The sequence below is a fragment of the Myodes glareolus genome, chromosome 5 (genome assembly GCF_982192425.1).
Source record: "Myodes glareolus chromosome 5, mMyoGla1.1, whole genome shotgun sequence".
In the NCBI taxonomy this organism is placed as follows: Eukaryota; Metazoa; Chordata; class Mammalia; order Rodentia; family Cricetidae; genus Myodes; species Myodes glareolus.
The window spans coordinates 45,084,864-45,099,554 of record NC_142030.1 but is presented as its reverse complement, the minus strand read 5'-3'; the positions used below and the strand labels follow the sequence as shown (position 1 = coordinate 45,099,554).

At 46.9% G+C, this 14,691-nt stretch overlaps 1 protein-coding gene across 2 annotated transcripts in view; it reads right to left on the bottom strand.

The window, feature by feature from the left end:
• Nucleotides 1-463: 463 nt before the first annotated feature.
• Ube2e2 (ubiquitin conjugating enzyme E2 E2) overlaps nt 464-14,691 on the bottom strand; it is a 275,412-nt gene continuing 261,184 nt past the window's right edge. For both annotated transcript variants that reach the window (XM_085687893.2, XM_085687894.2), the window contains one exon: nt 464-1,276. In XM_085687893.2, coding sequence (XP_085544019.1) covers nt 1,179-1,276 — 98 coding nt within the window. In that variant the 3' untranslated portion in view covers nt 464-1,178. The remainder of the gene's footprint in view (nt 1,277-14,691) is intronic.

Genomic DNA, 14,691 nt, shown 5'->3' with positions numbered 1-14,691 from the left:
CGTTGAGCCACTGTGCCTGCCGCTGACTGTGTGACCATGACACACACAGAGGGTTTGCTGCCACCAAAATTACGGAGGAAAAGGCAGAACAAAAGAAGGCCACACAGCAAGCATGAACTACGCCAGGAAACAGAAAACGATGAACTTGAAAGCAACTGGGCGCATCATCGGCTCAGCACGCACGTTCACAAGCAGGCTGTTATTACGGTCATATTGTCACCGCTGAATGAAGACGGCTGTAATAGAAAGGAGGAGGGCCAGGGTCTGAAATGACCATGAAATCACCAGGCAGCTGGAGAGCTCCCACATGCTAATCAGCAGCTCCACTTCAGAGGGCCTTAGCTCGCTCCTCCAAGGGAGGGAAGGAGACAGGAAACTAAGGGACTGAGGAGGGGTAGGTCTCGGTGTGTGTGCGGCTACGGGGGTCACGAGCACACAAAGCAAAGGCCGGTGCAGAAGGGCATTGATCCGCCACAGTGATTTATTGAGGCATTAATAATACAAGTGTACATCAACCGATCCACAGTCAACAGTGGCAGGTCCCTAAGAAATTTACAAGCACTTAAGTAAATCAAAATACATATTATTTTGTTCAGTCTAACAGTCTTCTGCGTGGGGGACAGAAGGCTTGTGATAAACAGGGTCTCAGTAACGCACAGTGATTCTGATTGGACCTTTTGTACAAAACCTTGTTCCCAGTAGCATGCACCCACCAATAAAGACTTCAGTACAAAAAATTAACCCTAAGCACTACCTTTAAGTAGAAACGAGATATAATTCTGAATGTGTGTTTTTCTGAAGAGCACATAAAAGAAAAAAAAGATAAAACAAAACAACAACAACAAAAAAAACCCCAAACCACACAGTAATACAAAGCTTGTAGGAAAGCTCTTACTAGCACAGAGCTGACATGGTTTGCACTTAAAACAGACGCTCCCATCCACACTGAAGTGGGGGGAATCCCAACTCTTTCAAGTTAACAGAATAAAAGGGAGAAAAGAGAGCCAGAGAGAAGGGGAGGAGGGTGAGGGTAGGAAGAAGGAGGGTCAAATGACATACCATCACAAAACAGTTCAAAATTTAATAAAAACAGGAAACAGAACGGAGGTCTGGAGGGGCAGGCGGGCTATTGATGCACTTGGTGAATGTGCTTGCACACAGCTGGCACATGGAGGCCCCTAGGTGGCGTACCGCTTGGTCCACTGTCTGGCCATCCGGTCGTGCTCGGCTCTGTTGGTCATGTACTGTGTGGCAATGCTGCCCACCAGAGGGTCGGCTGTAAGAGAGGCAAAGTCAGGAGTCAGTAAACAGCAGCGTGACATCAGGAGAGGGCCCTGCACGGTGGTCCAAGTTAGGGCGCGGGAGGTGTTCTAAGGCCCACACTGGTGTCACCACAGGACAGACAAGTCCTGTTCTCCCCGTCCTCACCACACACTTCCCAGGCTGCTGGTCGGATTTCCTGGGAGGTGGCTCAGACAGGCTGGTCACTTTGACACGGGCTTAGCAACACAGCAGTGACTCTCAGACCCTGCCTTTCCTGTTCCACACAGCTGAGTGGAACCTGAGTGGCGGCTGTGCTCACCTCAAACAAAACAGGAGTAAAGGCCTCTGCCAATCAAGGTCCACGTGGCTCATTATTACAGAAATACTGGTAACAGCTTAACAAACTCATTGCACCGATCTCACAGGGCTGATAAGAGGAAGGAGAAAGAGGAGGGCCTGGAGCCAGGGGCTGCCCTTGGCCACAGGGCATGGGACAGGAGCCTCGGTGTTTATTGGAAAAAAAAAGTCCAATTTCAAAGCACCAAGAACTTTCTGGAGTGCCCATTTTCTACCCAGCTCATTCTAATTCTCTAATTTCTTTCTTTCTCTTGAATTTTATTTCCCTTCTATTTGTGTTGAAAATGTGGGTTTTTCCTGGCAGTTACCTGTAAAGGGACTAAGAGGGGGAAAGGCAGCAGGGGTTAATGCTACATCTAGACTACAAGTAGAGTGTGCAGACGACACCTGTGGTCGGCCTGTCCGTGAGCTAGCAAGGCTCACAGATGCCACAGGAGGATCAGTTCGCACCCCTAAGCTGAGACGTCCCCTCAACAAGACCCTGGAAGAGGCTGAGTCTGACATTTGTGGGGTCACAGAAGTCTCTGGGCTTGCTCTGCTCTTCCGTGACCCTCCTCCTTGCTCTCACATCTTGAAAACTACCTCTTTAAGCCAGCCCTGCCAGGAGTCACAACCCACAGACACTACCTAGTGCAGACTGGCCACGGCACTTTTTGAAAACGTGACCTCTAAGCTGAGACCAGGTACCACGGGTGGGGACACGAAGTGTACCCGGTGCCACATTTCTCTGCTTTGGATTAATGACGTGTTCCAGGATTTGGCAGTTCACAATGCAAAGCTGAGAGTCCTGACACTCAGGACTTGGGACACGTGCTTGGTTCTACAGAACCTGTATTAGTGACATACTTGGTCCATCCCATGGATGCTCCAGCTGAGTGATGTACACAGTCGTGAGCCACTATCAGAGTGTTAGGAACTGAACCACTGAGCATCTCTTCAGCCCCAACAAGGTCGCTCCTGAGGTTAAACGGTTTGAAGGGTGAAAGGACCCAAGATAACTGAGTCAAAGATCTGCAGTGTCAAAGTGGCTAAAGAGGAGTCAGGATGTTATTTTTCCTGGTCTTTAACTATGAATATTCCCACGGGCTTTAGCAGTTCAAGGAGCGACTCTGGAACAATCTGCTCTGAACAGGAATTCTCTCTCATTACTGTATTTTTTAAAAAGATAGTTACAATTTTCCTAAATCATCATTAATCTGTTTTTTAATCTATCAGTTTTTTTTTCTATACAAAACTTATCAGTGGATTAATTGAAATCTAACTAATCAATAGTGGAGAGCTAGCCTGGCATACACAGTGGGGAGCTAGCCTGGCACACACAGTGGAGAGCTAGCCTGGCATACACAGTGGAGAGCTAGCCTGGCACACACAGTGGAGAGCTAGCCTGGCATACACAGTGGGCAGCTAGCCTGGCATACACAGTGGGGAGCTAGCCTGGCATACACAGTGGGGAGCTAGCCTGGCACACACAGTGGAGAGCTAGCCTGGCATACACAGGAGAGAGCTAGCCTGGCACACACAGTGGAGAGCTAGCCTGGCATACACAGTGGAGAACTAGCCTGGCACACACAGTGGAGAGCTAGTCTGGCACACACAGTGGAGAGCTAGCCTGGCACACACAGTGGAGAGCTAGCCTGGCATACACAGTGGGGAGCTAGCCTGGCACACACAGTGGAGAGCTAGCCTGGCATACCCAGTGGTGAACAATGTGAGACTTTGTCTCAAACAAGATGGAAAGCAAGGAACATGCTTAGGACTATCCTGTGCCCTCTGCAGAAAAGGAAGTCTGTCCTCTCTGCAGACTTCCTGCAAGTCAGAGCCTGTGATGTGGCAGTTCTTTCTAACCCGAGTCTTTCCTTGTTTCTTCACTGTGGCTTCCGTGCGGCCATTATGCCCTTTGCTTCTCCGGTTGCCCTCACCCATGCAGCCAATATTCTGCTTTACTTTCCCTCGTAGTCTCTGGAGGCTTTGTTGGATGGACTGACAAAGAGTCCACTTTTGCTTCCTACATGGAACTTTCCCTCCCATGGTTCAGTCTAGCCTGGTTCTAGTTTGTTTAAAGCTTTTGTAAAATTAACTAGTAATATGTAACAAATGAGGCTGCTCATTTGTTTCCTGGCTGCCCAGACCTGAAATAATTATACAGAAACTATATTATCACAGCACTGCTTGGCCATCACTTAGGCGTATCTCTAGCTAGCTCTTATATCTTAAATTAACCCATTTCTGTTATTTTACTTACTTGTGGTTTACCGGCAAGGTTCCTGTGTGTCTGTCTCCTTCAGAAGCTACATAGTGTCTCTTTGACTCTGCCTACTCTCTTTTTACATCTCTGTTTGGATTTCCCGCCTTGCTCTATTCTGCTCTGTCTATAGGCCCAAAGCAGACTCTAATGACAATAAAACATATTCACAGCCTATAGATGGGAATCCCACATCAGTAATAGATGTGTACCATAATAAAATCTAACGTGAAGAAATATGAAGTAAAGTATGTCACGACCCTCCTGTCTCCGTGGACGGATGTCGTGGTGCTGCGGAGCTGTGTTTCCCAGGCGGTACTGCAGGTCACATATGCCTTTACTAGCCACAGGCACACACCTCCCCATTGTTTCCCATTCTCCAGTGATCACATTTGATTCTTTGCCATGAGGACTAACACTATAAGCCAGGCATGGTGGCACATATCTCTGATCCCAGAACACAGGCGGCTGAGGCAGGAGGAGCATGAATTCAAGGCCACCCTGGGCTTCAGACAAAGAAATACAAAAGAGATGCTGTTCCAATCTGGAGGATCCCTGGAGGGTAGGCATGCCCAGGACACACTGGGGACCAGAGGTGAGCATTTTAAGCTTTGAGCAAATATTGTCTGACTGCCTTTCAATGAGAGGAAGACAATGTACTCTTTCTGAAACATTCTTACCCGTTACTACTAATTACTATTTTTTCCATTCTAATGAGGAAAAAGTACCTTGATGGCTTTGTGTCTGACCTGATGCTGACCAGGATCTACTTCTTCTGGTGTTTGCTCCTCAACTGCACTCCATCTTATAGAAGCTGCCTGCTGTGTCCTCTGCACTTTACCAGATTACACACTGTATGCGAAAAGAACTGAAGTTTGGCTTTCGTTAGCCAGTGTCTGCTTTGGCCTTAGGAAGCCTCAAAAGTCAAATGTCTCCTTCAGTTTTGACTTTCCTGAGTATGTGGCATGCCAGGATCACACTGGTCACTGTCACATCTAATAAGCACACACTACTTTTTAAGTGTGGTAGTGTCCTAAGTAGGCCATGGGCTGAAAACCAAAGATAAGACGGAACACAGGGGAAGGCTTGCAACTATCGTCTTTTGTTTTTGCCATGCTTGGTGGCGCTGGAGACTGGAGTCAAGGCTTTGTTCATGCCTGGCAAACAGTCTATCACCAAGCTACACCCCTAACTCAGAACTGACTACACCCATATTTACACAAGTGCTCATGTGAGCAGAAAGAGTAGCTGCCCCACATTCAAGTAGACTTGGGAACAAAATAGGTCTTACTAGTGTCTGCTGTGGAGTCTGACACTCACAGAAAGGGCTTGCTAATGACCAACACAGCTGGCCGGAAGCCACACCTCCAGTGACTTGGGAGACGCAAGAAACGGATACAGAAACATTAGGGCAAAAGCTGGAGCTTTAGTGTGTGGAACAGCCTCGCTAAGGCTTCCCTGTCACTGACTCTGAGGGCGGAGTAGCCCCCACCTTCCTATCGGTGTGGGACGAGAAGAAAAGCCCGCTGACTGAACAGCACCATTTCCACCCATAGTACCCTGCACTGGCACATGTGGATCCAACATCCGTACTTTCCATTGGCTGGAAACCAGTTTCTAGTTAATGATGCAGAGGGGCCGTGGAGCAGCTGGCGGTGCTAAGAAACAAAACCACTACAGTGTAAACACACACCACACAACACCTTAATAATGAGACTGCGGGGTTTACTGAAGTCTTAAACCCCCAAGTTTCCTGCTTCTTCTTGTATCACAGATGTTCGTATTTCGATGGTAACATTTAACTTTGCCTCAGGCTGTTCACTGATTCCAACTGCACACTGCGCAGGGTTCAATCCAATAAACCCGATGTCTGTCTCGGGACAACGCCGGCCAGCCGCGCTATGTGAGAGAAGGAGATGGTCCCTGAGCATCTCTTGTACTTTAACCCAGTTCTGAGATCTCTTGCCACATACAGGCTGAAGTTTCTACATGGTGAAAGTAGTAAATCATTCTCTAGTATTTTCTGGTGTTATGTCATGTTTACAGGGGCCATCTCCACTCAGACACAAAGCTGCTCAGCAGATCTGGATGCACACTTTATTGATTTTTTATTATTATTTACTACATTTGTGTGTGCGTGCATGTGTGTGTGTGTGTGTGTGTATGTGTGTGTGTGTGTGAGCACACATGTCTGGAGGTCAGAGGATAGCCTACAGGGTTTGGTTCTCTCCTTTCATCATGTGGGTCCTGGGGACTGAACTTGGGCCATCAGACTTGGCAGCAAGAGCCTTTACCTATGGAGCCATCTCACCAGCCCTTTTTAAAAAGCAACCTCTCTTCCAGTCCCAATCCCAGGCCTTGCACACACTAGACAAACACTTCGCATCCCTGGGCTCCCCCTCAACCCTTGCCTGTTGCTTCCCTGGATCCTGTTGGAATACTCACTGCTGCAGGAGGTGTACTGGTTGAGTGAGCCTCTACACACCTGCTGCCTTTCCTTCTGTGACCTTTCAGAGCCTTGATGAGATCAGATTCAGAGCAATTCAAGTTCTTCCACCTCAGGGCTGCAAGACTCCTGTCTATCTATAGAAGGCTGCCTGGCTCGGGAAGACCGGCATTCCTTTGCTCTGCTAGTTAAACTAGCTAAGGACCAAGATGCTATCAAACAAAGCTGGGATCTGCGTGTTGGGGGAACCACACCACTAATTATGCATCTCACTGAAGGAAGAAAGATTCTCTTGAAAGATGCATTTTATGTGTGCCTGTGTGCAATGAAATGAGCATTCTAAGGTGTTTGTCAGCTTTCAGTTGCTGCAAAGCACCTGAGCAGAACAAACTTTAAGAGGAGATGGTTCTCACTTCAGAGGCTTCAGTTTGGCGGGGCTGCTTTGGGCCTGTGTTGGCTCAGTTTATCATGGCAGAAGAAAGAGGTGGAGGGTGGAGGAACTGCTCAAGGGACTCACAAGGGACTTTACTCTGGTGAGTAAAGGAGAGAGGAAGGGGACAAGCACCCATGTACCCTTAAGACATGCCCCAAGTCCTAGCTATTCTACCACCTCCCAGCAGGTCCTCGGGCCAGGGACCAAGCCTTAACCACAAACCTCCAGTGGGTACTTGAGAGTCAAGCCATATCAGGGAGAAAGGGATTTTAGTTAAATGGAAGACATGCTGAAACTAGATTCAAAGCTGACAATATGAAATAAAACTGCGTACATATAGCAAGATGTGCTGTTATTAGTTAAGGGTTAAGGATGCTAAAAGAGGCATCAAGTATCCCACGTTCTACAGACAGTAATGTTTCCATTTGGGACTAATTAGGAGGCAGATGTCTCAGCTGACTCTAGAAGTCTTTATCATACCAGCAGGGAGCGCCAGCCTTGGGAGTAAGGTGTTGGCTGCTATGGGGGAATGCCCTGTCTCCTAGCTTCTGTGAAAATGTGAAAAGATTACTTTCCAAGGGTGGGGGTGGGGTGGCACCCGTGGCAAGCTCATAGAGGGTGTTGGCAGGAAGGCAACTGTTGAGTGCGGTCCCTGGCTGAGGCTGAGTCATATGAGCTGCACAGCCGCTGGCCTGCACGCTGATTTGCTCCTGGATGCAGCCTGCGTGGTCACTGGTGTCTTGCTTGTGTGTCAGGAGGCTATTGGCAGGCAGAGGGCACTCCAAGGGTGAAGACACTTCTGGTGAGAGACAGCAGTGGGGGAGGGTGGTGTGCTCTCAAGTCTATCTGCCCACCAATTCTGAACTTAGTAGGGATTCAAACTCGGCCACTATTAAAAGTAAAATTACATATGCTTACAATGATATTACAAACAAGGGTAATAAAAACTACACCTCTCCACTTCATTGTTTCCCTGCCCTTTGTTATTATCATTGCACACAGCTTTTGCATTTACCGGCATGGTGGGAGATCCAGCATAACTCTGGACAGCTTGTTTAAACTGCATTCAATAAGGATCACGTTGGCAGCTTGAAATTGGCATATGCTACAGACTGGACCTGATCCATTGCTTTGCTGACTGCCCTTCCTAGGCTGACAGTGCAGAGCACACTGCAGGTGTGCTGTGTGCCCAGACGCCTTACATTCTAATTGCAAAAAACTTGAACTCTACTGTAGGAATCTCCCCTAACCTCTGAGACATGCAGGGGAAGCCGGAAACTGCGGATGGGATCAAAGCCTACACACATTCCTGTTTCTGTGTACGCTGACAAGGTGGCCAGCGATACACTAGCCAGCGTTCATGCCGCCTTCCTTGTCTACTGCCCAAGCCTCCCCTGACAGCTCATGCTTCAGCACTGTTACTAAGCAGACTAAGGGCTGCCTGCGTATGAGTCTGGCAATATGGCAGTTGACCTGACAGTGACAGCAGTCACTGTTGGCTAAGGGTCGGAAGGAGTTCATAGCATAGCTAGTTTGTGAGGCTTGCTACTAAGAACAGCATGGAACTTAAAATGTGTGAACTGCTTATTTCTGGAGTTGAAATAGTTTCAGAACGCAGTCCACTGCAGTACCTGCAAGAGCAGAAAACAGCATCACGGCCTGTGTCTGAACAAGGGAGGGGCTGGCACTGACAGGCAGGCTCCCATGTCCGCCTGTGCTTCCCTCTGTCTCATTTCTTAAAGGAAAATAACACTATATTCATTTGCAAGCCATAACCATAGGATGAAAGCAGACAGAAAGTGAAGGACAAATCAGCTCCAGCCTTCTGGAAGAACTGTTTGACCACACGGGACCTGTATGAAGAACACTGCACAGTGTGTTCTTGTTTGTAGATTATGGATTCACTTCACAGCAGAGCATGAAATAGATTTACGCACACACAGGTGTTGTGGAATATTAGAGATTTGTTACGTCTGTCTAAAACAGTTGATTGGTTTAATAAAGAGCTGAACAGCCAATAGGTAGGAGAAACTGTAGGCGGGGCTGGCAGGCAGACAGAACAAACAGGAGGAGAAATCTGGGAAGAGGAGATCTAGGAGAGAGAGGGGGGACTCCAGGGGACAGCCACCCGGTTACACAGCAAGCCACGGGGTAGGACGTAAGGAAAGGTATCCAGAGATAGGAGAAGATAAAAGTCCAGAGGCAAAAGATAAACGGGATAATTTAAGAAAAGCTGGCAAGAAACAAGCAAAGTTAAGGCAAGGCATTTATAGGTAACAATAAGCCTCATTGTGATTTATGTGGGAGCTGAGTGGTGGGCTCCCAAAAGAGAAAAGAGTAAAAACAACCAACAACACACAGACACGTCACACCCTCAGTCCCTACCCCTGCGCTGTCAAGCATTTACCAGAACATCACTGGGGAAGACATGGCCAAGGAGCTTGAGTCAGTACCCAGTCCTGGGCATCAAGGAACTGGGAAGGGAGTGTGAAACCCCCTGATGTGAAGTGGCCTCTGACCCTGCCACCACAAGGCGCGCAGGCCATGTCAGGTTTGTGGAAGACAAAGGAGAACGTTAACTGTGAGAAGGTAGCACAGGGACACCATCAGCACAATTCTCAGCTCCCAGCACCGAGGAGTCAGGCCTTGAAGAGTAAGGGTTGGCATCTGGGAGTCACACAGAGGGAGGAGGAAATGATTTCAGTTGGGCATGGGATGGTTTTAAGACAGACCTGATTGACCTTCGGAGAGTGGAAAGTGACCAGAATAGTGGAGGATCTGCTGGACATTGTCCATTGTCCAGGGACTGAAAAAGCGAGAATCAGCAGGATGGTGGGGACAGTGAGGGAGAAGAAAATCAGCCCCAGAGGAATGCCTCTTGAGGCTGCCCAGTAAATGGTAAAAACACACGCCTCAAAAGATACTTTCAGGGGCTGGGAGATAACTCAGCTGGTAAAGTGTTTGTTACATAATTGTAACCATGTGGGCAGGCTGGTACTAACACACTGGTACAAAACCAGGAGGGAGAGAAGTTGCATGCCTGTCATCTAAGGGGACCCAGAAGGAGCCCTGGAGCTTCTGGCCTGCCAGGATAGCTGAAGCAGTGAGTTCCAGTCTCAGTAAGAGATACTGCCTCAAAAGAAATAGGTGGAGAGAGACGAAGGAAGACATTTGATACCAACCCTGGCTCCCACATGTATGCACACACAAACTTGAATACACATATGAACATACACACGATATATATAGTTCTAAAACTTTGAAGAGTTCTTCAAGTCTCTGTGTGAGCACATTTAATCAATGTGTTTTTGACTATGGAGTGTGCTGTGGAGAGCTGACCTGGAGTTCAGCACAGACAACGACACCTGCTACAAAGCTTCAGGCAGCGATTCCAGGCACAGTTAAGCAATATTTCCCAATAGGGCCTTAAAAACTGCCCTTATTTTATGGTACTTCAGACCCCAGGGACCTACACATTTCTTGACCCAAATTCTACAGCCCAAAGCTTCAGATGTAGCAGTAGTCCTGGAAACAAAATGCCAAGATATTGGAAGAGATTAAAAATAACAGTATTAAGGAGACACACAATTAGTGTGCAATTCAATTAATCTCATTAGAGTTTGCATACCAATGGTCTTCAGTCTAATCACAGTTGCGCAATTACTCTCACAATTGCTAACAGCTTTCATTCTCTCTCAAAAAAGCCCTATTAGCAGTCACTTCTCTTCCACCCAAATCCTTTAGCCTCCAGATGACTCCCCCAGTCCCTAGATGACAACTTCAGTCCCCAAATGGCTCCCCAAGTTCCTCAGACTATTCCAATTTCCAGCCAATTTGCCTAACCTCCAGATGTTGCCTTCAGACCCCTGGACGATTCCGTTAGCCCCCGGACAACTGCTCCAGTGTCCAGGGAACTCTTGGGTCTACAGGTTTGCTGGACATATCAACAGATGGAATCACCATGTGTATTCCCATATCTAGATGCCTTTTCAGAGCGTGCTGCAAGGCTCACCCATGCTTGGCATGCATCTCTGGTCCATTCTTTCTACTGCCATCTACCCCCCTACTGTATGGATCCACCTATGTTGGCATCTGGATGGGAGAAGTCCCTCGAAATGTCCCATGTACTGAAGGCCTAGCCTTCAGCTTTTTGGACCCTTGGAGGAGACAGGACATTCAGAAGGCAAGCCATAGAGTTAGGAAGTTAGGCCACTAATACCTTCTTGAAGGGGATATGGAGACCTTGGCCACCTTCCGTCTCTCTTTGCTTCCCAGCTGTCTTAAGATGAACAAGGCTCCACTGCCAAAGACTCTCACAATGATGTGCTGTGCTCCCACCACCCACAGCACCAGGGCCAAGCAACCATGGGCTGAAATTTCAGCAACTATGAGCCCAAATGAAACCTTTTTCCTTTTTAAGCTGATATATTTCAGGTATTCTGACACAATCACAGAAAGACAGCTAAAATAATCATGTCATATTTATCTGGTCACCAATGAATATGTGAGTTGTTACGAATAATGTGTGTATATACATACGCATGCGCACACACACACACACACACACACACACACACACACACACTCTTTTGAGATCTCATGCCTCACTCAGCCTTCTTAGTGCTGGGATTACAAGCATGGACCATGATGACAAGCCCGTGTACAGATGTATACAGACATATTCATTTCTTTCGGGTTGCAGAATTTCTTGATCATGGAATTCTGTGTTTAACTACTCAAGGAACTGGTAGATGCTACTGAAGGCCAAGATACCAGTTAAGGTGCCATTTACATTCTTATTAGCAATGTATAAAGTTTCCCATTTTCCACAACCTCCTTAATATTTGCTAGTATCTGTGGATGCTACATTTTATGTTATTCCTGGTTCTGAGAATTGAACCCAGGGCCTCAAGCATGCAAGACACAAGCTCTACCACTGAGCTAAATGCTGTGAGCTCATTCTCTCCAGCTTTCATGTATCATGTGTCCAGATGTTTTGCTTTATAAAAATACACTCTCTACAAATGTTTGTTCCTGACAGCTAAGAAAAGGAAATTTTCTCACTGAGTATTCTCTATGAGAGGTGAATTACCCTACCCTTTGCCTATCCCTGATTGAAGTCTAAAAACAACAGCAATCCAATAAAACTTGTTTGTGTCATATGACTTTTGCTTAAAATATTTTTAAACCCACGTGGTCAAATGCAGACTCCTCAGGACAAACACATGCCATCTGATGGTGTGGGAGGTCCTTCTGTATATGTGTTACTTTTATTGATTAATGAATACAGAAGCTGCTGTGACCTGTGATAGAATAGAGTTAGGCAGGAAAACTAAACTGAATGCTGGGAGATAGTAGGCAGAGTCAGAGGGTAGCCATGAAGCCGCAACAGGAGACAGAAGCTTCCGCCTGAGCCTGTCGAAACTTTGTGGGTAGGCTACAACCTCGTGGTGATGCACAGATAAATGGAGATGGGCTAGTTTAGGATATAAGAGCTAGTTAGAAATATGCTTAAGCTATTGATCAAACAGTATTGCAATTAATATAGTTTCTGTGTTAATATAGTTATTTTGAGTCTGGAACCAGCACTTTCTGCTCACTTCCTCTTCAGCAGCTGTGGGGAGCCAGAGGACGGGTGTCCACAGTGGTTACACTCTGGAACTTCACACATACCATGTCTCTACCAGGTCTAGGAGTGTGGACTTGAACCCATAGGCACAAATACCCTGGCTCAGAGCCTTGGTGGTTCAGCTTCCCAGAGCTTTCTTCCTACCATTGACTAGTGGAAACCTGTGGTCCAGGGGCTAGGAGAGTCCTTGTGAAGGAAGGACTACCCACCAAAGACATGGCTGACCTGTGTTCAGTCAATGTACCACATGAGGTCACTTTAGGAATAACAACTACAAGTCTATGCAGTCAGATTACTCTTCCTAGATACAGCAGCCTCTAAGAAAGGAGAAAGCAGAGACCAGAGACTACACAAGGGGCTATTAGTGCCCAGGAAGAGGTGGACAGGAGAGTGGATCAGGCAAAAGAAGAAAAAGGAGTCCCTCACGTAGGAACCTGGTTGAAGCCACTTACATGGTCAGAATCCCAGCAGCCATATGGTGGCTCACAAAGATCAAGTTCCAGGACATCCATGTCCGCTTTCGTGAGCCCCCCCCCATACATTGTACTCATATTCCCACAGACTCACACACACACACACACACACACACACACACACAAATAAATAAATAAATCTTAAAAAATAATTCTAGCCCAACAATATTTACTCAGGGGCTTTCTTCTTTCCCACCCATTTTAAACCCCCAATTTCCTCGAACTCGCACCATAAACACCACTTAACCATTAAGGCATATCCCAAGCCCTTGTTGGCTCCCAAGCACCTAGGGGCTCCTATCTTATCATGATGATAATCCCATCTAAGACCTCTGTCTCAGTTAGGGTTTCTATTGCTGTGAAGAGACACCATGACTACAGCAACTCTTATAGAGGAAAACATCAATTGTGGCTGGTTTACAGCTCAGAAGTTCAGTCCATTATCATCATGGTGGGGAGCATGGTAGCATGCAGGCAGACATGGTGTTGGAGAGGCAGCTGAGAGCTACATCTGGATTGGGAGGCAGCAGGGAGAGAGAGTGAGCCACTGGGCCTAGCTTGAGCATTTGAAACCTCAAAGCAAGGCCACACCCACTCCCAGAAGGCCACACCTCCTAATAGTGCCACTCTCTATGGGCCTATGGGGGCCATTTTCATTCTAACCACCACAGTGGCTCAGAGTCACCATACAGTGTTAGAAAGCTAACTTATAAGGAAGAGAAAGAAAAGGGAGAAAATGTTTTTAGGCAACATCTTGTCACATAAACTGCGTCATCAAACGGTCCACGAGGCTAACGCTAAGACAGTGATGACTCTCATACTCACATTCACACTCGGATCTGTCTTATTCATTGCCTGCGTCTCTTTCTTTTAAATCCTGTGCTAAAAATGTGTGTTAAAAATATCTTTTAGGCCAATAAAACGTACTTGTTGCCAAGGCTGTTGGCCTGTGTTCTATCTGCAAGTACCACATGGCAGAAGGAGAGGACGGTTCTGAAGGTTGACTCTGTGTGTGTGTTGTGGAATGTTAAAGATCCTTCTCCCTCTAAACAAATGCAATAATTTAAAGATTATTTTAATATACTACAATTGCCTCTTCGAGACGCTCACACCCAAGCACTTGGGTACCAGGGGCCTACCTCCGAGTGCCAACTCAGTGTGCCCTCAGGGTTCAGACAGAAGGCTCACAGTGAGAGCGGGTCTCAGAAGGCTTTGAGGGAGAAATGAACTCTCCGCTATGTACTCTTCTGCATCCATTTCTTTATTCTTCTCCTGCCCTTCTCCCTAGTTCTGCAAAGTTTCCTGTTTATATACACACGCAAAACATGGGCAATTCTCTGAGCTTGGACGTTCCTTTATCTTTGGAGGGCCCAATGTGATCTATATGAAAGACTCCTTTCCTGACTGCGTGTCCTGCCAAATGGAAGATGATCGTAGGGAGGCGGCTTCTAATCTATCTCAGGGAGCAGAACAGGGATATCACTGTGGGAACCAAGGTTTCTGGCTATGTGACTAAATTCTCTCATTGAAGGTCTGTCTCATAGGGTGAGGGAAGCTATTCAGTAGGCAAAAGAACAAGGTAGGATTTTAAATGCTCACAGTCTGTGTAGGACAAATAGATCCAGTTATGAAGTAAGTCCCAGTATATATTCTATATATCAGAATTATAAAGCTAAATAAAAGGTCATCCTCCTGACCACTCACAGATACATGAGCCTGTAAGACTGAGATGCAATCATGAGATTACATAAATATATCACATGAGATTACATACTACAATTCAGGTAATGGGGAGACACCAAGCTGCTTCAGCAAAAGCAAGCAACAGCTTTCAGAGTCGATGGTCCT